Source organism: Ammodytes marinus (genome assembly GCF_949987685.1).
Source record: "Ammodytes marinus genome assembly, chromosome: 4".
In the NCBI taxonomy this organism is placed as follows: Eukaryota; Metazoa; Chordata; class Actinopteri; order Uranoscopiformes; family Ammodytidae; genus Ammodytes; species Ammodytes marinus.
In genome coordinates this window covers 15,817,995-15,842,300 of record NC_137233.1, presented here as the reverse complement: position 1 = coordinate 15,842,300, position 24,306 = coordinate 15,817,995, and the positions used below count along the sequence as shown (strand labels likewise).

Sequence of the window (24,306 nt, the reverse complement as noted above, 5' to 3'; positions counted from 1 at the left end):
TTTTGGAAGTACTTCCTCTGTCGATGTCACTTCCTGAGGAGAGAATCAAGCTCGGGCCATTCTCTTTAGTGTTTGCCCTGTTTTCCCAATGTGCATCTCCTCACGGCCCGTATTTTGATTAAAAAAACTAAATAGACTGACTCTTCAAACTTGCCATTAACAAAAGCAAGCGATAGTAAACCAACGTGTATTATGGAGTAATTAAAGACTGAACAGAAGGAACGACGAGGTGAGGTTTATTCTGTGCAGTGACTACTAGGGTCGGGGTTAGCCAGTTAGCAATTTCACCGGCTCTTCCCCTTTCTCTTGCGCTGGGAATGAACTAATATGCGGCGTTTATTCAGCGTATAAACTAGTGTCAGGTACTTCTGCCAATGAGTTGTGAGTGCATGTTCCCGGAAAAATGACTGTAGCAGTGATTTTAACTATTGACGTCCTTTTTTTGAATCGTAGAGGTGGTCCCATTATGTCCATCCCTGCCTCTGTAGTAGCTACTAAGCTAGTTAGCTAACGTGGTTCTCTGGGATAGCTCGTATACACCCGGCGGCCTGGCTTCATTTAGAGTTAATGTGCTGCTGACAATAATGTTTTCCTTTTTACACTCATGGTTAAATCATTAGGAAATGCACACCTTAAGTGACGTGAGAGACATTCTCGTGCTTGCCAATTTGCAAGCGGTTGAATAAATCTCCGTCTTTGTAACCGACTCCTAGGCTGTCGGTTACTCTTCCTACTACCAACTAGAACTTTGATATTGTAAGTTGACATTTTATTAACAAGCTAGGTACATTTGTGTAGCATGTGGCACATGTTGAAGTCAAAGCATGTGATTTTTAGTTGTTGCACAACAGACAACCAGAGGTGGGCAGAGTAGCCAAAAAATTTACTCAAGTAAAAGTAAGTTACTTTAAGATTATAATTACTCAAGTAGAAGTAAAAGTACTCATAAAAATTATTACTCGAGTAAGAGTAAAAAAGTATGCAGTGAAAAGACTACTCAAGTACTCAAGAGTACAAGTAGGCCTACTGAATGACTCCAGATTTATTTTTGAAATATACAGAGCAACACAAACGGTACAGAATAGACACGAACATAATATAAAACAGCAATGTTCAAATAAAGATATGTTAAATAACATCATTTTAAATAAAACAATAAATAAGGTATTTAAAAATCAAATGAATAACCCTTGAACTCAAACAATAATACATTAATTATCTGCCAAATTAAATACATCACCCTTCAAATAAAATGATAAGAAATTAGGCTTGTCCAAAATTATATTAATTAAAACCAATACACTTATAACACTGTTGCAATTGTTTTGCACATACACATTTTAAAACAAATTCCTACAATATGTCACTGGCCCTGAGAAAATTATCTAGGTTGTGTTTAGCCCCAAAAATATAAAACACAAAATTAAACTTCGTTACACATCAAAACCTGCTGGCACACTCACTTAACGTATAGTGGCTGAACAAAGAGACCACTCTCAGACTCTCACACAGCCAGACTGGGGCATGCGAAGTGGGTAGGCTACAGGGAGAACAGGACATGTGTCAAAAAAGAACAGTTTCTCTGTAATTGCGAGTGTGTGGGAGTCTGTGTTATATGCGTTTAACCTACATGGCACGGCCACGGACACAACATCGGTGCAGAACCGCAGCCTTTAAAAAAGTCCGCGGACATTGTTGAGCCCATGGTTGAGCCCTATGACAACATGACAACACTTGTCATGTGACTGAAGTGGCTGCATTTGATTGGCAAGCTTTTGTAATGTGGTTTTTATTGGTTGAAATAGTCACGTGATAGAGATGTTGGCTGAAGACGTCCCCGGGGAGAGAAATCATGAGAGAAATAGCTCTCGCATGTAATAAATAAAATATATAAAAAAATAAGGTAACGACCGTCACGTAGCCAAATGGAACGGCGTAAAAGTACCGTTCTTTCTTCAAATATTTACTCAAGTAAAAGTAAAAGTATGTTGCAATAAAACTACTCCTAAAATTACAATTTATTCAAAAAGTTACTCAAGTATTTGTAACGGAGTAAATGTAGCGCGTTACGACCCACCTCTGCAGACAACACACAGACAGCTCGATCACCTTGATGGAATTGACGTCGGTTCATCGGTGTCTACACGTCACATGTGTATGTTTAATGCCACCCATCTGGGCACCTTGTTCATCTTGCCCTGCACCACACTGTCATATGAATTGTCTTACTATTTTCTCATATGGAATGTCTTATCGAAATGTTGTGTGCAATTCTGTGCACAAAGGCTAAGCATTGTAAGCAGAGACTGCAGCAAAACTATTTATTAAAGTATTATAGCCTTCACATCCTGCTACTTTTTGTCGTATAGAAAGAAAACGGATTCATGTGCGACCTTGGCTTTCTTCTTGACTGCATATGCATAGCTTGTGATTTTTCCTGTTACTATTTGCTATTATTATTCTGCTGCCTGTCTTGGGCAGGTCACCCTTTTGAAAATATATTTTTATTGTCAATGGGTTTCTCTTTGTTAAATTAAGTTTGAAATAAAATTATGCTTTAAGCTCTTCATTTGTAATTATCGTAGTACTTGTCAAATGTCATACATTGTATTAAACTCATATGGACCGCAGTTAAACAGTTAAACAATCATAGTGGTTTAAAGGCGCCACATGTATCTGTTTTAAGGTTGGTAAATTAAATGTGGGGTTGATGAAGCTACCTGCAAGCTCAGTGGTTACTGGTTACAGTGTTGCTTCACAGCAACAAAGTGCTGGTTTTCAACCCTGACCCAGCCATCTGTGATGTCTCTGTGTCAGCTTGTTCCATGCATCTCTCAATCCAAACATTGGTAAGAGTGAGATGATGTCCATATAGATGTGAATGTGGTTGTCTGTTTTTGTCAGTCCTGTGATGGGAAACATGTCCAGTGGTACTCATTGTCTTTTTGGATGCTCGGGGGTCCGGAATTTGTGATAGTGGCATTTTTGGTAGATTAATTGAAAATTATGCATTTAAATTAATAACATAATTGGCACATGTTATTTACACAGTTCTTATCCTCACTTTCCAGGCAGAGCTTACATTCAGACCTCAATAAACAGTTCCTCCCACTTTGGCATTCACCATTGCTGCTCTACAAAGTTCTTACCTACACCTCAGCCTACGATTGCCTGAAGCAGACCAACAAGGATGTCTCAGCTCCAGTTTCAGTGTCCGGCTAGCCCCATGCCTGCTGCTCCTGCCCCACTGCACCTGGGGCAGCCACAGCCGGGCTACAGTATCCCCTGTGCCTCAGGCACTCTGCCCTCAGAGAGCGCCAGCCAGCCAATCAGGAGCTCTGCCCTCCCCTCGGGCTCAGCCACTCCATACAATACCACCACAGGTATGTTTGAATTGTTTTGTTTTTTGGGGTGTAGAAGTAAAAATATTTATTTTTCATTGCTGCCATTCAATCTTTTTGAGCACATTAGTACTACTACCCTTTGTATAGCCAATATCATGTGTCTGTAAATATCAAAATGTTCCTTTAAATAAATCTTAAAGGCATACGTGTATATTAGTTAATTTTCATACTTTGTTACAGTCACTCTCATTGTAATATCTATGATTTCTTACTTTTGAGATTCTATCTATATTATTAATACAAGTGAGGTGCATAATCACTTTAGGAATGCGTCTTCATTTCTTTGTTGTGAGTATTTATGGATACATGTTTTGTTTTCTTGCAGTATCTAACATGGCAAACCCCAAAGAGAAGACCCCCATGTGTTTGGTGAATGAGTTAGCCCGTTTCAACAAGATCCAACCCGAGTATAAGCTGCTTTGTGAGCAAGGACCGGCTCACTCCAAGGTACAAAACAAACCATCTCACGTCAGCCATGCTGCTGTTGTCTTCTGTTGTCACAAGTTCCTGATGATGATGATGGAGATGGAGAACCTTTTGGTATTGCCTTTGTCAGATTTTCTCAGTCCGGCTCACACTGGGAGATCAGCACTGGGAGGCAGAGGGGACTAGCATTAAGAAAGCCCAGCATTCGGCTGCTTCGTCTGCCCTCGCCGAGACAGCGCTTCCCAAGCCCACCATGAGGTCGCCCCGCCACACAGGCAAGATCCCAGGTGGGCTCTTCCCACTGACTCTGTCTCTTTCTAATGCTTTTTAACGTTTTGCTGATAAGAGTTTGCTCATCTATCGGTTTATCTTTTGGTGTGTTGGTTCTCTTTGTGTTGGCCTTACAGTAGATGGCATGTCACATACCATGGAGCTAAATGCACTATGTATGAAGCTTGGTAAAAAGCCTATGTATAAACCCATCGACCCATACCCGCCGATGAGACCACCAAACTTCAACTACAACGTTCGGGCTCCAGGACCTTACCAGCGCTCTATGCAACAGTGAGTTTCCTTTACATGGAAATAAGAAAATAAGAAATGCTTCCATTTTGTCTTAATTTTGAATAATTTCAAAAAGTCTATTTTGAGAGGGGAAAACCGTCACATTTGCATTATTATTATTAATTTTTTTGTCCAGGTACTACTACCCTTTTCCTCCAGTGGGACCAATGTTATACCACATGGAGCTTTCCATCGGAGGCCAGCAGTTTATTGGGAAGGGACACACAAGGCAGTTAGCTAAACATGACGCTGCTGCCAAGGCCATGAAATTGTTGCACAAGGAGCCAATACTGCAACAGTTGCCAGAGGTGAGAAATGATATGAACATATTTTTGGTTCTAGGGAGCTTTAGTGCAATATTATTCAGACTTATGGCTTTTTATTTCTTTAAAATGCTTTTTGCTCTTGACAGATGAATGGAGAGCCTGAGGAGGAGAACCTCAACAAATCAGAAATCAGTCAAGTTTTTGAAATTGCACTTAAACGCAACCTACCGGTCAATTTTGAGGTGATTTTCTACATTTAAAAATAAAACAAAATACTGTAGACGTTAATAGGATTTCACCAGTCTACCAACATAGACAAGATGCAAAATAAACTATATAACATGAATCCTCTACAATTTGATTTCTGGCTGTTGTTCTGCAGGTTTTAAAGGAGGAAGGCCCTCCCCACATGAAGAGTTTTGTAGTGTGTGTTACAGTGGGGGAGTTCAGTGGAGAGGGCGATGGGAAGAGTAAAAAGATTGCCAAGAAGCTGGCAGCAGCAGCCGTGCTGGCGGAGTTGAAGAGGCTACCCCATATACCCAGTGTGGAAAAGACTCTGCCACGCATCAAAAAGAAAACAAAATCCATCATCAAGGTATGGTAACTAACTAGTGAGCTCCAATAACTATAACCAGTAAAGACCTAAAGCCTCCTCATTGACTGGTGATTACGCCAACAGCTGCAGACCAGCCCAGAATATGGCCAGGGCATGAATCCTATCAGCCGCCTGGCTCAGATCCAGCAGGCCAAGAAGGAGAAGGAACCGGAGTACAGCATGGTGACAGAGAGGGGTCTTCCTAGGCGCAGGGAGTTTGTTATGCAGGTGATTTTGAAAGCATCCGACCCATTGTCAACTGTATGCAACGTCTGTTTCACCAATTCACATCTTCACTCTGGGTTTTCCGTATTTATTTCCGGCACAGGTTGCGGTGTGCAGCCAGTCTGCGGAGGGAATGGGACCTAGTAAGAAGGTGGCAAAGAGGAACGCAGCAGAGAAAATGCTGGAGCTCTTGGGATATAAAGTGCCTCAGCCTCAGCCCCCTAAACCAGCACTCAAAACTGACGAAAAGGTACCACTACACCTCTCATCAAGAAAGGCATGTAAACATGGTAGACAAGAAAAGTTCCATGGCTTTGATAAACTTTCATTCCTTCATACACATATATCACATCTGTATAATATTTAGGCCCCAGTGAAGAAACCTGGTGATGGCCGCAAAGTGACTTTCTTTGAACCTGGCTCTGTTGAGGAGGGGGCATTGGGTAAGTTTTGATAGATCTGTTATGGTGCTTTCCCATTACATAGTACCAGCTGTACCAAATGTTTTTTGGAGGTGGTTTTTCATTACAAGAGAGGACCCAGGATAGTGCTGCCTCTGTGTAGCTGCTTATCATCAGTGGTCCCTGGAACGAGTAGCTACCAGAAAAGAAGGTACCAGGGACTTTTTCATAGTGGAAAATCAAAAAATGCAAGATGAGTTGAGTAGAGCGGGTACCATGTGGCCATTTGATTACTTGAATATTTGGCATAGGTTACATTGTATAATTTATCATATTATTTATGTTGTGCTTATGCCCTTTACAAATGTGCTTTTCCTTTGAAGGTTCCAAGGAGGAGGACTTCCGCCTGCCTTATCATAGCCATCAGCAGCTGCCTGCGGGTATCCTGCCCATGGTCCCTGAGGTGGCTCTAGCAGTCGGGGTCTGCCAAACATCCCAGGCCAAGGACTACAGTCGAGCTCTGCCCAACCCAGGCAAGGCCACAATCACTGCCATGATTGCCAATGAGTTGCTTTACGCAGGGACATCAGAGACTGCTGAGACTATCCTAAAGAATAAAAATAACCTGAACCAACTGCCCCACGGACCCCTCACCAGGCCCTCAGAACAGCTCAGCTATCTGGCATCCGTGCAGGGCCTTCAGGTAACTGTGCAGCTTATGCTTGGGGAACTCAATAAGGCCAGCAGTGTGCTTGCATTTAATTCAAATGCTCTACAAAATGTAAAATATATTTTTGAAATATTTCCTTTTCTTGCAGGTGGAATACAAAGATTTCCCCAAAAACAATAAGAATGAGTTTGTCTCACTGATTAACTGCTCCGCCCAGCCACCGCTCATCAGTCATGGGATTGGGAAAGATGTAGAATCTTGTCATGATATGGTGAGTTCTATTTTAGACAACAACAACGAAAAGTAAAAAATGTAACCCTATGGTTTTATGCTCACAGTTTTATGTCTAGAAATGCATCTGTCAAATCACAATGTGATCACATAGTATTTAACAGTGTCATATGTTGCCTTGCACAGCTTAACCCATTGATGACTATGGCAATCTTGGATGCATGTCCTTAATGCCTGAGGATTTTCTGAAAGAATAGTACGAATTGTCAAGTCTACCAAAACCTTAATATCTAAGCCTGTGTAGCACATAGAAACATGAAATAAAATACATTTAAAAGTTAAGGTTCACAGGTTTTATTTAACCTTCAGTGCATCTTAGGCCCTTTTTGGTACATTTTGGTTTTTCATTTCACAACTGCTGAGGCTGTGTTCATGCAAATGGCTTCATATTTGGTCAAGGCTAATGTTTTCTGACCAATTTATGAATTTTATCCTCAATTCATTAATTTACACTATAATGCACTGTATATTAATTTTCCTCACACTCAGCCTCCTTGGCCAAAACGGCACCTCATTGACTCCCATTCAAACGACATTTTTTGACCCTTCTGCCAATAGCTGATAGAAACCAGATTTTTTTTGTTTTGTTTTATTTCCTTGCACTAATGTCTTGAAAATTTTAATTTTTTGTGTTTTTTTTTTAATTGCATCGGTTTTCTCTCATATACCATTGGTTTTAATTACAGGCTGAGATTTAATATTGCTCTCCTCTGCTACTAGCCACTGCAGGCCACATGAATAAATTGTTTCAGCTAAAATGCTCTCTCTGTATTCTTAGTGATGGCATAGTATAGTATAGATGTGTTTTTCGACAAATAAGTGTGTGTGCGTGTCTGTGTGTGTATCCAAACACGGACACTCAAATTCACATAGAGAAAAACAGTTCAGTGTAAATCCATAAAAACTGCATGTGTTGATCCCATGGTCAATTGAGTTTAAATACATGAATTTGGTAATATTAGACATTCATCCTGTTCTTATACCTTGAAATTTTACATTTTTACTATTTTACAGCTGATGCGTGAATTTCATCCTTATAGGCCTGAAGAGCAAAGATACCCCTAGTGGAAACGAGGGAACTGTGATTCATTTTGTATTGTTATCAGTTGTAAAGGCTATAGGCAGGACTTAATTCATAAAAGATCTGAAAAAATCATAAAAATATAAAATTTCAAGTTATAAGAGCAGGATGAATGTGTAATATTACCATATTCACAAACTTATCCTCAATTAACCATGGGATCGAAACATGCTGTTTTCATGGATTTACATTGAGCTGTATTTCTATGTGAATTTCACTATCTGTTATTTGATACACACACAGGCACACATATTCACAAATACATATTTGTTGAAATACACATATACACTACTCTATGCTATTATGAAGAACCCAGACAGGGCATGTTATCTCAAATATTTTATTCATGTAGCCTGCAGTGGCCTAAGTAGCAAGGGAGTGCAAATTTACATTTTAGCCTGTAGTTGAAACACTGGCATATGTGTGAAATTAGCAACAACTAGTAAAAAACACAAAAAAATGGAAAATGTCAAGACATTAGTACAAGGAACCAAAAGAATAATAAAAAAATCAGTTTCTCTCATCTTTTGGCAGCAGGGTCAAAAAGTGTGGTTTTAATAGAATTCTGTGTGCCGTACAATGGCCCTTAATGGAGGGCACATTTTAAATCTTAAATAGCAAAAAGAATAGAAATGCATTCAATTCAATATTATTGTTAATTCTTGACATCTATCACACTCTTCTAATCCCACTCAAAAAAATCCAATTTAGACTAATTATTATTTAGCTTTTTACTTTTTGTGTTTTTTCTTTAAAAAAAACGAGTGACTTTTTCTAAAACAACTGTAATTTAAAGGGTTAAAATCCTTAAAATAAAGATGAATATGGTTTGTATGGTGAGGACTCGAGTTGAAAAAGAAAGTTATAAAAAAAAATTGTGGAAAAATACATTCATGTTATTTTTATCTACATATCAATTCAAAGTGACATCTTAAGCGCCGAAGGAGGCTGAGTGTGAGTCTTTTTTTAAATCTTAGATATAAAAAAATATAAAAATGCATTCAAATCAATTTCATGGCACATTTTTTACATCTATCACACTCTTACAATCCCCCTCAAAAAAATCCAATTCAGACTAATTATTTAGCTTTTAATTGATATTTTGTGTTTTTCCATTAAAAAAAACGAGTGACTTTTTCTAAAACAACTGTAATTTAAAGGGTTAAAATCCTTAAAATAAAGATGAATATGGTTTGTATGGTGAGGACTCGAGTTGAAAAAGAAAGTTATAAAAAAAAATTGGTGGAAAAATACCTTCATGTTATTTTTATCTACATATCAATCCAAAGTGACATCTTAAGCGCCGAAGGAGGCTGAGTGTGAGTCTTTTTTTAAATCTTAGATATAAAAAAATATAAAAATGCATTCAAATCAATTTCATTGCACATTTTTTACATCTATCACACTCTTACAATCCCCCTCAAAAAAATCCAATTCAGACTAATTATTTAGCTTTTAATTGATATTTTGTGTTTTTCCATTAAAAAAAACGAGTGACTTTTTCTAAAACAACTGTAATTTAAAGGGTTAAAATCCTTAAAATAAAGATGAATATGGTTTGTATGGTGAGGACTCGAGTTGAAAAAGAAAGTTATAAAAAAAAATTGGTGGAAAAATACATTCATGTTATTTTTATCTACATATCAATCCAAAGTGACATCTTAAGCGCCGAAGGAGGCAGAGTGTGATTTTTTTTAAGGATGCACTGAAGGTTAAACATGCTCCCTTAGCGCTTACACACCAACACATTTTTCAAAAAATCGTCAAAATTAGATGGGGGAGAAAAAAAAGAATAAATAATATAAAATATTTAGTGTGATTTTCGTCAGTAGCCTATAGTGGACCTTGATTCTGCGCACCAAACGCCACTAACTGTTCTGTAATACACTATCGCTGACACAGCCGGCTTATTTTTTATTTTATTATTTTGTTTTATTTTTTATTTTTTTGATTGATGTGATTTTCGGCAAACCACACAACTTTTGGGTGGTCACGTGGTCTTAAAAAATCAACAAAACCCACCTCATGTGTATTTGAACCAATGACAGTGCATTCTATGCTGCGCATGCCATGAAAATTAGATAAAGTAACAATGCTGCACGATGCAGCATCAGGCAGGAGAGGCAATGTGGCATCGCGCAGCAGCCGTCATCAATGGGTTAAAGTATAGACAATATTATCGGTTGTGTGATTTGTTTGTTTCTTTAGTATAGTAGTAAAAGCCTCCTAAGGTCAAGCTGCTTTCTTCTGTATGAGCAGCTATCATACCAGACAAAGAAAAAAAAAATCCACAAAAAAGAAAAGGCACATGTGACAAACACTTTTCACAAACCTTCAGAATGATGGAAGTAGCCGGTATTCAAATAAGATTTGATTCACCGGTAAGTGATCCAGCTCGCTTGTTCCTGATTTAGAATGACACAACAAACTCCCACTTGTTCCCAAAAAGAGGATCATTACATTGGCTGTTTCCTGGACACACACATTCTATCATCACAGTAACCCATACTAACCTTCACCTCTGCAGGCTGCACTGAATATATTGAAGTTGCTCTCGGAACTGGACCAGCAGTCAAACGAAAGGACAGGAAATGGACCAGTCTCTCGGTAAGCTGTGACAAACACCGTCTCTCTGTTTTCTCATAGCTGTTTTCAAAGTAAGTGTTTCTTTAGTTGTTACTCATAATCAAAATGTAGTGATCCGTCAGAATAGTAATGCCTTTATGTAAACACTTCAACCAGTATAAAATTGCTTTTGCTGCCAATTTTCCAAGTGTTTCAAAATTGGGAACGTAAACAGAAGGCTCAGCTTTTGCTTGTTAACTGTGCTGTCAGTATATTGATAAGACTGTTTAGGTCCTTAGAGGACAGCAGTAGTAAAAGTTTTGAGCACTGGACAGGCTTATATGTTATCAATGGTCTGCCCGTTGTTGGATTTGTTGTTGTACATGTTCTTCTATCATTTTGTGTCTTTTGTAAACAGCCATCAGAACATTTTGGATGCTGATTGACCGTTGACTTATTATTTTCCACAGGTGTGGCAAGCAGAACATGGAAGGCGACTTGCACCTCAAACAGGCTAACTCAAGCACAATGGCACAGACCCTAGATGGCACTGCTTAGATGATCAGGTTTGGTTGTCTATAAAAGCACTAGAGAAAACTCAAGACACTGTGTTCTTTGTCAGTTTAAGGAGCTTACAGGAAGCATTGGGCCACTGTAGGCTCCAAACCATCACTGTTTATTCATTATTCATTGTTCCAAAATGTTCACAGTTAAACAAGATTGATAGGAAAAAGTAGCTTTGACCCCTTGATGTTGTTTAATTGTACACGTTATTTATTTTGTTGCGTTGTAGAAAAAAAAAGTAGCTGCATCCTAGACACTTCTTTGGCGGTTCGTTTGGTGAAATTATGAAGCGAATGTTACTGTGAACTCTGTTTTATTTTTGCCTAGAACTTCTTTTCTGTCTGTGAGACCTAACTATTGTTTTTAAGTGTTTTTTTCTTTTAATCCCCCCGCTGAGGTAGTTAATTAAACACAATATAATATATTAACTATGGGCCTCATCTTTGTCTAGGGTGCAGCTGACGAACCTCTGTTGATTTTCCTAGAGTGCTTTAAAGAAACAACCAGTGTTGTTGACATTACCATATAGGGCTGGGAAGAGTTTCTGACTAAATGTAGCGTTGGATGTATTGTGACGTTGTCTCTGCTGTGTGTGGCAGCGGCATTTCCCTTGTTGTGTCAGTTTTCATGCATACTCCCCTTTCCTCCCCTATGTCAATCGTCCTTCTCTCTCCACTCCCGATGCTAATTAAACTTCAGTGCTTCCTTGCACAAAACAAAGACCTCTGTTATATCGTCTTTTTCTTTACCTACCAGTGGCGGGAATATATAATAGAACAAGTTTAGGTTATGAAGGGCTGTGTGGGTTAATTCAATGTTATCATGTGTATCTTGTAAGTGGCCAAGCATGAACTCATTCTAGGACATTATGAGTAGTACAACTGGAGGCCTTTTTAGACTTTGCCTTGGGACATGCCTCATCATTAGTCATAATTGCATGGAAATATTTTGTACAGTGATTACATTCCACTGTGTCACTGCTTTGTCTTGTGAGATAAGCAACACCTAAAAAAAACAGCATTGCCTTGCATAATCTGCAAGGTAGATGGAGCTGCAGTTGGTCCTTTAGGAATGAATGAGGGACAATAAAAATGTCATTTGAGTTTTGATTTGACCAGTAGGGGAGAACGGGGTAATATGTCACACGGGTTGGTTGTCACAATCGTTATATCTCGGAACCAGAAGGCGCTGTCTGTGAAATTGTGGTATGTAAATATCCAGAATTGGGATCAGAGTTCACCTACATAGTCTTCATTGGAGTTAGACTGCTGAATTTGAGGTGAGAGGACTGTTTGTGTTTTTCATGTCAAATTGAAAATATTTAGCTCCTCAGTATTTTTCTTCTAGGTTTTTACACAATGGGTTTATAACAAATCACTTGTTACCCATAAAAAGTGTGAATGGTAAGCTATAGTTTATATTGTGGTTAGCAAGGTAATTAGTTTAGTTGTCAGATGGTTGTTGGCCTTGATGCTAGCAAGAAATTCAAGTTGGGGTTGGTCGTCAAATTTTTGGGGGGGTTGGTTGTCACATGTTATCCAAAGGCTGCAGCCAGAAAAGGCACCCAATAACAAAATAAATTGTCAAGCTGTATCCTCACTGACACCCCAGAGAAGGAAAGAATATAGTAGGAAAAGGCAGTTAGCATGCAAAAGAAAAAAAGGCAACAAAATCAAAACCCAGTGCATCCCAAACTAGACCAGCTGCCAAGGCTACAGTAAGTTATGTAGGCCTATTTGTCAACTTGACAATGCAATTAAACTTTTAAATTTTGTTCCGCTTTCCTGCCTTCTTTTTAAGATTATTTAGAGATTAAGATAACATTGTGACAAACAACCCCATAGTGTGTGACAACCGACCCCTTGATGGGGTTGGTTGTCACAATGTGTAAGGGTGTCATTGATGATTAATTTCTTCTGTATTACAATAAGATAGAAAAAGTGAGGGGTACTCATTTCAAGCCAACACACTAAGCTTCAATTTAATGTAGGAATGACTATTGAAAGATGTTTAGGTGATGAACAATTCTCACTAGAGTAAAAAGTGTAAAGTAAAGTGGCTTTCAATAATTTTATTGTATGTAAACACAATACAGAACAAAAACCTGGTACATGGTTAAGTTACAGATAGTAAAGACTCTCCCATTCCCCTTTTGGCTCTGTGAAATATTTTGCCATTTTATGGTGAAAACACTTTGAATGGGGCTTTAAAACTCGTTGATCATTACGGAAGTCGTTTGCGGGTGCTGATGATCGCTTGGCTGAGTCGTCATGCAGCACACGCTTCTGAATGATCGGTCTCAAAATCCAAAGCCCCTTCCATTTGGTAGGAATTATTTGAATCCTTGCTGGGCTGTTTGGTCCACTGCTCTCCACACAAGCAGAAGGATTGTTTTCTGTGTCTTTGTGCATTATTTGATATATATTAATGAGGTCTTAGCTACTTTGGTGTGATTATACAACTTCGATGCCATTGGACGCTATTGTCGTCTTGTCGATAAAGGGGTACATGCACTTGTCGGATCCCATGAAACGATATGTAACCACGTTGGATTCCCACGGCAACAATCTGGAAGAGAACATGTGCCATAAAAACTTTAAGATACTGAACATCAGCTGTGAAGCAGTGGAAGTGCACACAGAAAAGTAACACAGAGACTCATGCATGGCTTTTGGTTCATGTCACAGTATGGCATTGCTTTGGACTTACGCTCTGGAGATGACGGGCAGGTAGGTGATGCGAGGGATGCACACTAATGGTTGGTTTATGAGAATGGCGTTCATGGCCTGCTCAACACAGTACTGGGGATCCAGAGGGGGTAGGATCATTTCCACCTCCTCCCTAGTGGCACCAAAGAAGAAATGGGTTGACACTTTTAAGAGTTTGACAGAAAGCAAATGCTCAAACATAACAGTAAGCAGGCACAACAGAACAGCGATACCCAAATCCTTCTCATATCTCTGTGCTGCTTTGTCGTTGAACGGTAGCAGACGGGCATTTAGATTGGAATAGGAACTAAAAATTATTAGATTCAGAATTTTGATATGATTGCTGCAAGGAACCCTTTGTTAGAAACACTACATCTTAAAGATGCACTATGCTGTTTCAGAGGAGGGGGATTTGTTTACATTTGCTGAGCCTGTTTATGGTTTAAAAAAAATTATATTTACTCTTCATTCCTGTGAGGAAAGATTGTTTATTGAGTTAGGAGAATATACCGTACGTACACACCCAAAGTTACATAGTGCACGATTAACCTAGTGGAGCAGAGTGATGGATAATGATAGGATGTGATTTGAATTAAGCAGGAAATACAAGAATGACAGCATGTGGCTATATCTTGTGGACATACCGTATCTTGCATCCTTCAAACATGCCTGTGTCAACAATATAGGGGCACACAAGAGTAGTCTTCACTCCTTCAATCTCCTCGGCTAGCAGCTCGTGGGCCAGAGACTCATGGAAGCCCACTGCAGCGAACTTACTGGCGCAGTAATCCTGTCTCGAAACAAACATCAAAATGTGTTAACTGTGTCTTTTATCAAAGTATTGAATATTGCAGAAATTATTAGCAATTCGCCAGACCCATTCAGACTTCTGTTTTGTGTGATGTGCATTTGAATGTGCTTCTAGAGATTTGTGGGAAAGACTGGGACAGTAAGGCTGCCATATCTTATTGTGGTGATGTTTTCACTCTCCCTGGTTCACCTCGACACAAGCCGTGCTGAAGAGGCCAAGGACGCTGGCGATGGTCACTATGTGTCCGTGGTTCTGGGCCTTCATCTGCGGGAGGAAGGCCTTCACTGTCTAAGAAAGAAACACACACACACAAACGTGCATATGGCAGCATGTTATTCTGAGGTCACAAAATGTGCAGTTCTCACATGACTTGGAGTGACTTAAATGTTGCTCAATTTGAAGGAAGCTTATGTTCCACCAGCAGCTTCATATTAAGAGGATTTCTATAGGAATCCTGCAGTCCTATAGTGTGAAGGGGATAAGGCCGTCGACGCAAATAATTGTTCACGTCATGTGTCACGCGCTGCACAATAACCTACTCTGTAGAACAGCTAATGCTGAAAAGATTATACACTTGGAAATTCAAAAGCTTTCATTTACAGCTCTCTACATTAATTTCAGTGCTGAATCATTGTTTGTGCCTGGCGACAAAATTGACAAAGCTGGCACACCTCACCATCAAAGCCTGCAGTTTTATATTTTTTATTACAATCTCCTTGATGTGTTTCTGCCAGAGCATGGGTAATGTTGAGGGTTGCTTACTGAATGAATAAGTCAATAACTGGCCTCAGAATGATATTTTCACTTGTGGCCTACAATCAAGTTTTGATTGTAGGCCACCCTTTTAAGATTTTACCTCTTTTTTGGATTTAGTACAGATATTTATTTTCACACCTTTTATATAATGTGTCATTTACACTATAAGCTACTGATCTAAACTGCATAAGATTAACCTCCTTCTAAACGAGCAAATGAATACAGTTACAGGTGAGCAGTTTTGTCTTCTTAAGTGCATGTAACACCTTTAAGACAATTAAATGTATTCATCAATAGTCTATTAATGAGTCAAGGGCAGCTGCCTGCCTTGTCTCGTTTTGTAGGCTATCATATTGACAGAAGAGCTCTCACCCAGAAAAGGGCATGGCAGTTGACTTTCATGGTCCTCTCTATCAGTTCATCGGGACACTCCAGCATGCGCTTCCCGGCCACCACCCCAGCATTGTTCACCAGTATGGTAACGTCCCGGCCCAGGTCCTTACGCACGAGGTCAGCGCTGCGATACACATCTTCCCTGTCTGTCACATTAACCGTGTAGGTGTGCGCTGTGCCGCCCATCTCCCGCACCAGCTTGGCTGTCTGCTCATTGGCGCTGGTGTTGATGTCCCACAGCACCACCTCTGCCCCATGTTTGGTGAATTCCTGAGCAAAGAGACGACCCAGGCCACCGCCCGCGCCGGTGATCAGCACCACCTCACCGTCAATGGGCTTGGTGCGCGGGCGCAGGACGACACGCACCGAGTTGCGCAGGATGAAGTAAATCATATCCAGCAGCATCATCTGGAGGTCCATTAGAAAAATCATTTTTGAACTGCTGATGGTCTTGAGTGTAAGAATTAATATTCCAGTGGCCTTTAACGGATTCGACTAGCCTACACACCTGCTACCTGTGAAGGCGTGTTTCCTATGTGTTACTGTGTGAGTGCAAAGGACGCAGACTGCCAAGCTGGTGTTCCCCTCCTTCTGTGACCCTCAGCCTCCATCTGAGGTTTATTTAAACACTCTCCCAGGATTAGAGGAAATACCTTACCTCCTGATAAAAAAAACACTTATTTGGCAAGCAGTGAATGCATTTTTCCCATGAGGAAAATAACGTGCCATTTAAGTGGCAGAGGCTTTGAAGGACTTTATTGAAAAGACTCAGTGTTCTCCTATTGAACAGGGGAAACTCATAGAATGTATAGTCTCTAAATACATTTTAGGAAATACTTGCATCTTTTAATATATGCATAAAATACTATGTGTGTGTGTGTAAGTGTCTCCGTGTATCTCTAGGCTTCAGTATAAACAAATAGAAGAGAAAGGATAAAACGTTATGTGCTTACATTGAGGTGAATAGATAAGCATATGTGACTTGATATTGGATACATTGGTGATTTTACCATTATTTATTAGTTCACGGCTCACTATCAGCTACAGTATCCAGAAATAGAGGTGTTAAAGTTCGATACAGTTTGCAAGTAAATTCATCAAAAACTGTGTGAGTATCTCAATGCTGTATTTTATTGGTGTGAAACAAGGAGCATTGTGTACTTTAATGAATTCCAGTGTAGCCAACCAGAGCATCACAGAATAAAAAAATAAACGTTTCATAATTCAACTTAAACACAATTAAGAATGTTAGAATAAAGAGCTGAATCAAGTACAAATACTCTAAATAGTGGACTCCCAGGCATCATATATATACAAACATGAGAGGGGCTCAAAGGTAAAGTTAAGCAGTGAAGTAAAGTTATATTTTTTTTGTTCCAGTGTCCAGCTAAGGGACACCATTCATGGACAATCTTTGGTCAATGTTCTAACCTGTAAAACATGTCAATTATATTAAAGGAGAACGTAAGGAGCTTACGTATATATAATTCTCTACGTTGTTACTTATGTCCCAAGAAGGCTGCTTGTTGTGTATTACGTTCTTGTTTTTCTAGGGGAACACTGCCAGCCTTGTATACTCCCCTATGTTGGCACGTGAGCCATATTTAGAGAATCATGACTGCCAATTTCCATGTTTTAATTGAATTTAAAGTAAACTGTGTTTATTTTAAATTCTCTGTTCAACATTTTCCCAAACCATTGTGTACCATATAACTTTATAGGTTCAGAGAGCAAATCCCTCACAATGATCATCTGCATTTATTGTTGTCATAGTTAAAAGTGCAGTTGAATTTGTGTCCAGTAAAGACTCCCTAGCTGTATACACAGTATATTCTAAGGAAAACATATATAATACTATGACCACATTTCAACCTGCTGGAGCTTTATATCTTACAATATAATTTTCCTGACATACTGAACCAGGAAACCAGCCTCCACGAGGCATACAATTGCCGAACAGTGAAAGTACAGTGGTGGTAGGCATTGCCTTCAAGAAGTTACGACTTCTAAAGCTGAAGCTACAGTGGGGTACAAGGTCACTGTGACGAGGTCGCAGTAACTTTTGACCTTTGACCTCCAAAACCTAATCGGTTCATCTTTGAGTCAGAGTCGACATTTGTGCAAACTTTGAAGAACTCCCTGTAAGAAGGAGGTCAGTTTAAATACTGCTAGTAATTTTAGTGTTTCAGTAACACTTGGAAATGGCAGCAAAGATCACATTAAAATGATTGTGCCAAATGCAGTGTTAATACCTGAATATTGGCATGCAGCTCATGCAGAACAACAGCAAGAACAAAATACGGGATTGCAACCTTCCAATGGACATTATTTCACCTTCTTTGAATACAAATAAATCACATGGTGTGTGTGAGATTTATTTTTTGATAAGTTGTGAAACAGGAGATAGGCTGTGAGTGGTGCATATACCGACTGTGACTGTATCCTGTATATTGTGCCACAAGGTAGAGCCACCCAAAAGAGTTAGGAACTGCAACTGTCATGGTAGAGCTATTTGCTATGTCTATATATTTCTCCTCTTCAACATGGCACAATTCTTAGACTTGCCGTTTTAAGTGGTTAAGTCTTTCTGTCCCTACCTTCCCCCTCTACACACACAGTGGAAGGCTACTGGCAATCTGAGTTTGAGCGGAGGCCTGCACTGTCTGTACTGTTGTTCTTTTTGCATGAATAACCTCGGCCATAGGAGTTTCATTAATCCACTCTTTTCACATGTTGAGGCACACATGGGCCTGGGAAGCTGGCTGCCTCTACCAATGGGTCGAGAGAGAGAGAGAGAGAGAGAGAGAGAGAGAGAGAGAGAGAGAGAGAGAAAGAATTTGAGCAAACAGACATTTCTTTTACTGTGCTTTTTTTAGCAAGTGATGGCTGACCCCTGACACATCAACTCCCTTCTTTTCCTTCTTTCCCCTCCCCTCAAACATTTCACTGATATGATGGCTGCTACAGAACCTGTAAAACACCATGCAAAAGAAGCACAGTTGGGGTTCTTAACTTTTGAGGCCCCAGCTATTAGGTGTGCTCTATTTATCTTACACTGCAGGGCAGTCTAATGCTTCATATCAAACCATATACATTTTTTATTCATCTCAGTTGAAAGAAAATTTATTTTCCGGTTTACTTTAATGATTCTTGGACAAGATCAGGAAAGCGGTGATTTGGTGAGGTGAAGAAATGAAAAAGAATCCTGTAATGATCAAGTCCAGGATGAGGTGCATGGTGTTTTATATTCATTTGGTGAGTTAGATCTAATCTTATAATTGCCATGTTGATTTTACATAGTCAAATATTAAATGTAGTTTCGTGGTTTTCTTGTTCACTGTAATATTTCACGTTACCTACAGTGGGTGAACTGTTCCTTTAAGAGACACTGAGTTGACACATGAAATAACTTCCAATTCACCGGACAGTGCTTTACTTAGGCTATATGGTCACAGTGCTAACCTAACTGACCATAGGACAGTTCACGTTTAGACTTTGAAAGATTTTAACAAAAGGGCAGTGCTTTTTAAAAAAAAAACACTCCTGTTGCGAATAACTCCAGTCAGAGATTTCCATTTCAGAGTGGTTGAACTTGCGATTGCATTGCGCACCAAACTTCCCAAAGTTAACGCACGGTGCTTCGTGATGACAGAGTGGAGGAGCAGCAGCACCGTCACTCTTGTTTGTCTCGGAGTGTCTTTGCTCCTCGTCCGTCCGTGTCGCTCTGGCTGCCGGGAAACGGCTCTGTGTTGCACGGGCCGGGACCCGTCCTGCACCAGCGATGGATGGAGATCCGACCGCTCCTACGGCACCTGCTACTGCGATCAAGCCTGTGTGTCCACGCTGGACTGCTGCCACGACTACGAGGCAGCCTGCCCAGGTGGGTTTGAGCTGACAAGAAAGTGTTTGTGCATCACATTTTATAGCATACTTCTTATATAGGCTAGTAGCCTATAATGTGATAAGCCTATTAGTGTTTTTTTTCCCCACTAAAAACTTGACCAAAAATAGAATTCCATTATAATTCTGTGTTAAAAGCCACATTCTTATAGGATTCTGGGTTTAATTTAAAAATCCCCCCAAGCTGCCAAATGAACATGATGGTGAGAGTATTTTATTTAAAAAAAAACAGTGAAGCCTCTCATGAAATAATGTTCCTGTTATACTACAGTGTATAGGCTACATTGAAATGTTCTGATTTCCTGAGATCTACTTGGCATTTTGATTTGTGGACATAAGACACCACATTGCATTGTATTTGTCCTCAGCTGTAGGTTAAATGCTCTCTGTCTCTCTCTTCAGCTGTGTCCTGTGTGGTGAGTGAGTGGACGGAATGGTCGGGCTGTGCTGAGCCGTGCCGGGCCACAGTTCGCAGGCGGAGCAGGAGCGTGGTGCAAGAGGCGCTCAATGCAGGCCAACCCTGTCCCCATGTGGAGGAGCATGCCGGCTGTGCAGAGTACTGGTCTCAGCAGGGCCACTGTCACAACTCACTGGGTGAGGGAAAATCCAAGCGGATCCTTCTTCCATAAGACCACATGACCTTTTCACATTAAAGGGATAGTTCAGTATTTTTGAAGTGGGGTTGTATGGGATACTTAGACATAGTTAGTGTGTTATCTTATGGAGTTGGAGGTCAGCACAGTCACTGTAAGGAGTTTGGGGGAGATGTAGCTGTAGAAGAATCAGCCTTGTAAACTTGCAGAGGGGGCCAGAAGACAGACGTTTTTTTTTTATCCACATAAATGCTAACTTAAAACCTAGATATCGAGATAACCCTTCAATTGTCTGCTAAATTGCGATTTTTTTCTACAGCTATGAAAAAATCTCAGTTTAGTGTTCAATTAAAGGGATATTTGGGTTTTAAGTTAGCATGGCCCCATCTGTAACGGTACAATGCCGACTTCTGCTACAGTGGCATCTCCCTCAAACTCTTTAAAGTAACACACTTACTATGTTTAGTAAGTGCCCCATACAACCCCACTTAAAAATACTGAACTATTCCTTTAAACATCCGAGTCTGTGTTATTATAGCTTGTGCTTTTATCCACCTGAAAAAAACTGAGCTATTGTTTCATTCAGTATGTGTGTACTAACTAGTAGATACATAGGGTTAAAGTGTGGACCAGGTAACATCTGATGTTAAGAGATGGACTTTAGCATGTCAAAAAATACAACTGTTAACTGACCTGTAAAAGACGCTGTTGTGAAAATCAAATAGCTTCATACCAAAAACCACATTACAAGATCCTTTCATATGCCCTTAATCTGCTTAACTGATCAAAGGGACTTATCATTACCCATCGTATTAATCAGAAATGAAATGTAATGCAATGTAAAACTAAACTGGTTTTGCTTGGTGCCATTTAAGACGGTAGAAGTTTAGACTCAGTGAATATAAAAGTTGGGATAACCCTCAATGAGCAGTCTTTAATTATTTAGTTTTATAAATAAAGTATAAAGTATTTAGTGAGAAGAGCAGAAACAACCACCCTCTGAAAATAGAAACATTTAATTTATTTATAGAACACCAGCACTAGCTTGAGTTACCTAGGTTACCCTCTTCTCAAGGATGTATACGAATGTACAGGACACAGCACAGTTTAAGATATATTATATTATATGTATTATATTGTACGTGCATCATGATTTATAGCTGCTGCCACTCCATGTCAAACCTATCTAAAATAAAATGATCTGCAGACATATCAGATGAAGGCTAGGGGGAGCAAAGCCATTTGTCTCAGCTTGTCACTTCTGCGTTCTTCAAAATCAAGTCAGTCTGGACGGTGCAGCTTATTTTCTTCTTGACTTTCTTCATTTAAAAAAATGACACACTTAAAAGAATCCTACTTCTATGAACATTTTCCCAGCATACTGTGCGCTCATTTGCAAATGTGTGAGACTCTGTGTTGCAACATAATAGGTCACATGTAATGTTCTTATCATGGATGTTCCCTCTGCAGTTCCAGCACTTATTATCACGGGTGGTTATGGCAACGCCAGGAAGAAAAGAGACATCCCCGACAGCAGCGAAATTATAGGGTAACACGTTGAGAGGGTCCAGAAAAACGTTTCAAGTAGCCTAACTGTCAACATTTATTCAGTCTGAGTTTGATTTGCGTGTGTGTGTGTGTGTGTGTGTGTGTGTGTGTATGTGTGTGTGTGTGTGTGTTTGTGTAAAGTAGTTATTGTGTCCAGTTTCAGTTGACCTCCCTGACAAAAGGATGTCAGCAAAGTGCAGGCCCACACACCCAGTGGATGCAGCACCTGAGGGTGGGGCACCGTGTGTGTGTGGAGTGCCAGCCGCCTGCTCTCGCTGCTGGACAGACACACTGTGCAGGAGATGGAGAGGAAAACGACAAGGACAGGTAGAAATGGAGAATATTCTGATCCTTAGGTTTATAATACGTTTCTTGTGTTAAACCATTCTTAGATCACAACTCACAGCTTGCTTTTTTTTTCCACCAAGTTTGTGAGGCTTTCTAAATTCAAAGAATGTTAACATTAACATTCTTTGAATTTCGAAAGCCTTGCACATTTAAGCTTGTGTTGTTCGGCCATTTATGTTAATGACCATTAGAGACAGATAAGGTGTTTGTTTTTAAAGCCCAGCCCAGAGTTTATTCAACCATGAAATTAGTTTGAAGGCAGTTTTGCTCATATGTAAAGAACTTCAGTGTTGAACATAGCTTTACTAAAGTAATAAAGAGGACCTTTCTGTCTCAGCCTATAGCAGCCTCAAGTTTTCCGTAATCACCATGCTTAAAACAGTAAAATAGAATGTATTTACTTCTGTTTTTGCTTGTATTTAAAACAGACCACTTGTCTGTAATGACTTATATAGGTTGTAAAATGTTCACAGAATAATAAATTGCAACATTTTCACAAATTGATTTAAATCTTTTAAACAATGATTCCATACTTAATACATATACAATATGTTTGTCGTTGTAGTATTGTGAAAAGGGAATGTAATCTTTATGTATTCTGAACATAGTCTCCTACACAATTGTAACTTGGCTCCTTTAGACTTAAAAATAACCTCTTTTTTGTTCATGGAACCCTTTATTATAGCAGACGGATTTGACTGTATGAAAAAATTGACGACGCCACAAAGGGAAAAAACTGCTCCATAAGTTACTGGGGGTCAAAAACGTCAGAGAGAAGCACTAATCTCAAGACACTTTCATCCTATAACTTTAACCCCGATCATGTCCACAGCAGGAGGCATTTTTAATGGGTTTGTATTTAAAAAGGGAATATAACTTTAGCCTATATGCGGAAAAAACAAACATTGTTTCAAGGAGATTCTGGGTCAAATCTCTAGGTTGGTTTTTCATCCCAGATCACTGATATAGGCTACGACCTATTGTAGATCTGATTGGCAACAACCAGCACCACCACTAGATGGCATCATTGTCTATCGTTTGGGGTGAAGAGAAATCATGTGAGCACTAACTCATTTATCATTCCTTCATGCAGGAGACAGTCTCTCCAGTGGCAGGCGGTGGGAAACCCTCGGTGCAGGGGTGTGTGGAGGCGGGTGGGGAGGATGGAGGCCTGCTCTTGCCCAACAGCCCGCAGCTTCCTCTTCATCTAACCTCCTCCCTCCTTCTGTGAGCCTCGCTCCTGTGCAAATTTACTGAGACACATGCATAAAGAACAACCTGCAAAATATAATACCAATCCATCCAGAAAATTAATAAAAACCCTGGTGTGCCGATAAGTGCTCAGTTGTGCCTTTTCAATTATAATGTACATGTAAGCATTTCATACAGCTGTTGTGTGCTTATAAAAAAATAACAATTTCATTGTGAGAATAAACATTGAAGCAGAAGTGAGCTATATATTTTTGTTAATATACATCGCTCTATATTCATACAGCAAATCAGCAATCATATATACAGTGTGATTGTTTCATAACACATGTCTCTTAGTCCCTCCGCTCTGCAGTATTTGGCGAGAAACTTTTCTTGTATCCCACAACACTTTATCCAATCAGAAGAGAGAACGCTACAAAGAGGCGGGTCTCTCTGCTCATGAATGCACAGAGAGCTGAATGTTTAATCGGCAAAAATGGCAGAGCAGGGCAAAATCATTAGGGGAGAGTGGGGTAAAGTGAGACACTTTTTACATTTGCTCCCCTCTAAGCGAGCTTAAATGATTTATCAGTAAAATGTACACATTTCCCATTACTTCAGGACGTTTCCTAGCAATGGAAATTATCAGAATTTATTCAAGACGAAGGGAAGTGAAAATATGATTGTTTTAAAAAAAGTTGTCTCGTGTCTCACTTTACCCCAGCTTACTGAGACAGACCAGAGAAATTAAGGGGGTAAACTGATCCACTTACTTTTCCCACTCTGAAACTACCATAACAACACATGTTGTAACAGTTAGAATCCTGACAGCTAGCTTGAACTCCACATATTCCTGAACTAATGTTGGACTAGTACCAGAATCATGGGGTTTGGTCAATTAAGCTAACCATTTTTCTTAACACTTGAAAGTAACTAATATAACATATAATTTCTCACAGACTGCTAACTTCATTCACTGACAGGAAGTTATAGCTAAAATGATACA

General features: G+C 39.6%; 3 protein-coding genes across 4 annotated transcripts; 2 read left to right on the top strand and 1 right to left on the bottom strand.

The window, feature by feature from the left end:
- Positions 1 to 76: 76 nt before the first annotated feature.
- Positions 77 to 11,761, top strand: stau1 (staufen double-stranded RNA binding protein 1). 2 transcript variants are annotated; one of them, XM_080026708.1, is made up of 15 exons: positions 77 to 229; positions 3,072 to 3,383; positions 3,730 to 3,851; positions 3,961 to 4,105; positions 4,238 to 4,394; positions 4,531 to 4,702; positions 4,807 to 4,902; positions 5,043 to 5,255; positions 5,340 to 5,483; positions 5,584 to 5,730; positions 5,848 to 5,923; positions 6,265 to 6,584; positions 6,700 to 6,822; positions 10,451 to 10,530; positions 10,959 to 11,761. In XM_080026708.1, exons 2-15 carry the CDS (start codon positions 3,191 to 3,193, stop codon positions 11,044 to 11,046), a joined length of 2,076 nt encoding a protein of 691 aa, XP_079882834.1. In that variant the 5' UTR covers positions 77 to 229; positions 3,072 to 3,190; the 3' UTR covers positions 11,047 to 11,761. The 2 variants fall into 2 exon arrangements, with proteins under 2 accessions (XP_079882834.1, XP_079882833.1); XM_080026707.1 differs by having other exon boundaries at positions 3,961 to 4,117.
- A 1,744-nt stretch (positions 11,762 to 13,505) lies between these two features.
- Positions 13,506 to 16,152, bottom strand: rdh20 (retinol dehydrogenase 20; the record flags this gene model as incomplete). Its single annotated transcript, XM_080026547.1, has 5 exons — positions 13,506 to 13,620; positions 13,762 to 13,893; positions 14,405 to 14,550; positions 14,761 to 14,859; positions 15,700 to 16,152. 5 exons carry the CDS (start codon positions 16,150 to 16,152, stop codon positions 13,506 to 13,508), a joined length of 945 nt encoding a protein of 314 aa, XP_079882673.1.
- Positions 16,153 to 19,365: 3,213 nt separating this feature from the next.
- On the top strand, positions 19,366 to 23,320 carry LOC307249696 (somatomedin-B and thrombospondin type-1 domain-containing protein; the record flags this gene model as incomplete). Its single annotated transcript, XM_080026546.1, has 5 exons — positions 19,366 to 19,600; positions 20,023 to 20,214; positions 21,684 to 21,762; positions 21,906 to 22,088; positions 23,203 to 23,320. The coding sequence occupies 5 exons, from the start codon at positions 19,366 to 19,368 to the stop codon at positions 23,318 to 23,320; spliced, it is 807 nt and encodes a 268-aa protein (XP_079882672.1).
- Positions 23,321 to 24,306: the final 986 nt, after the last annotated feature.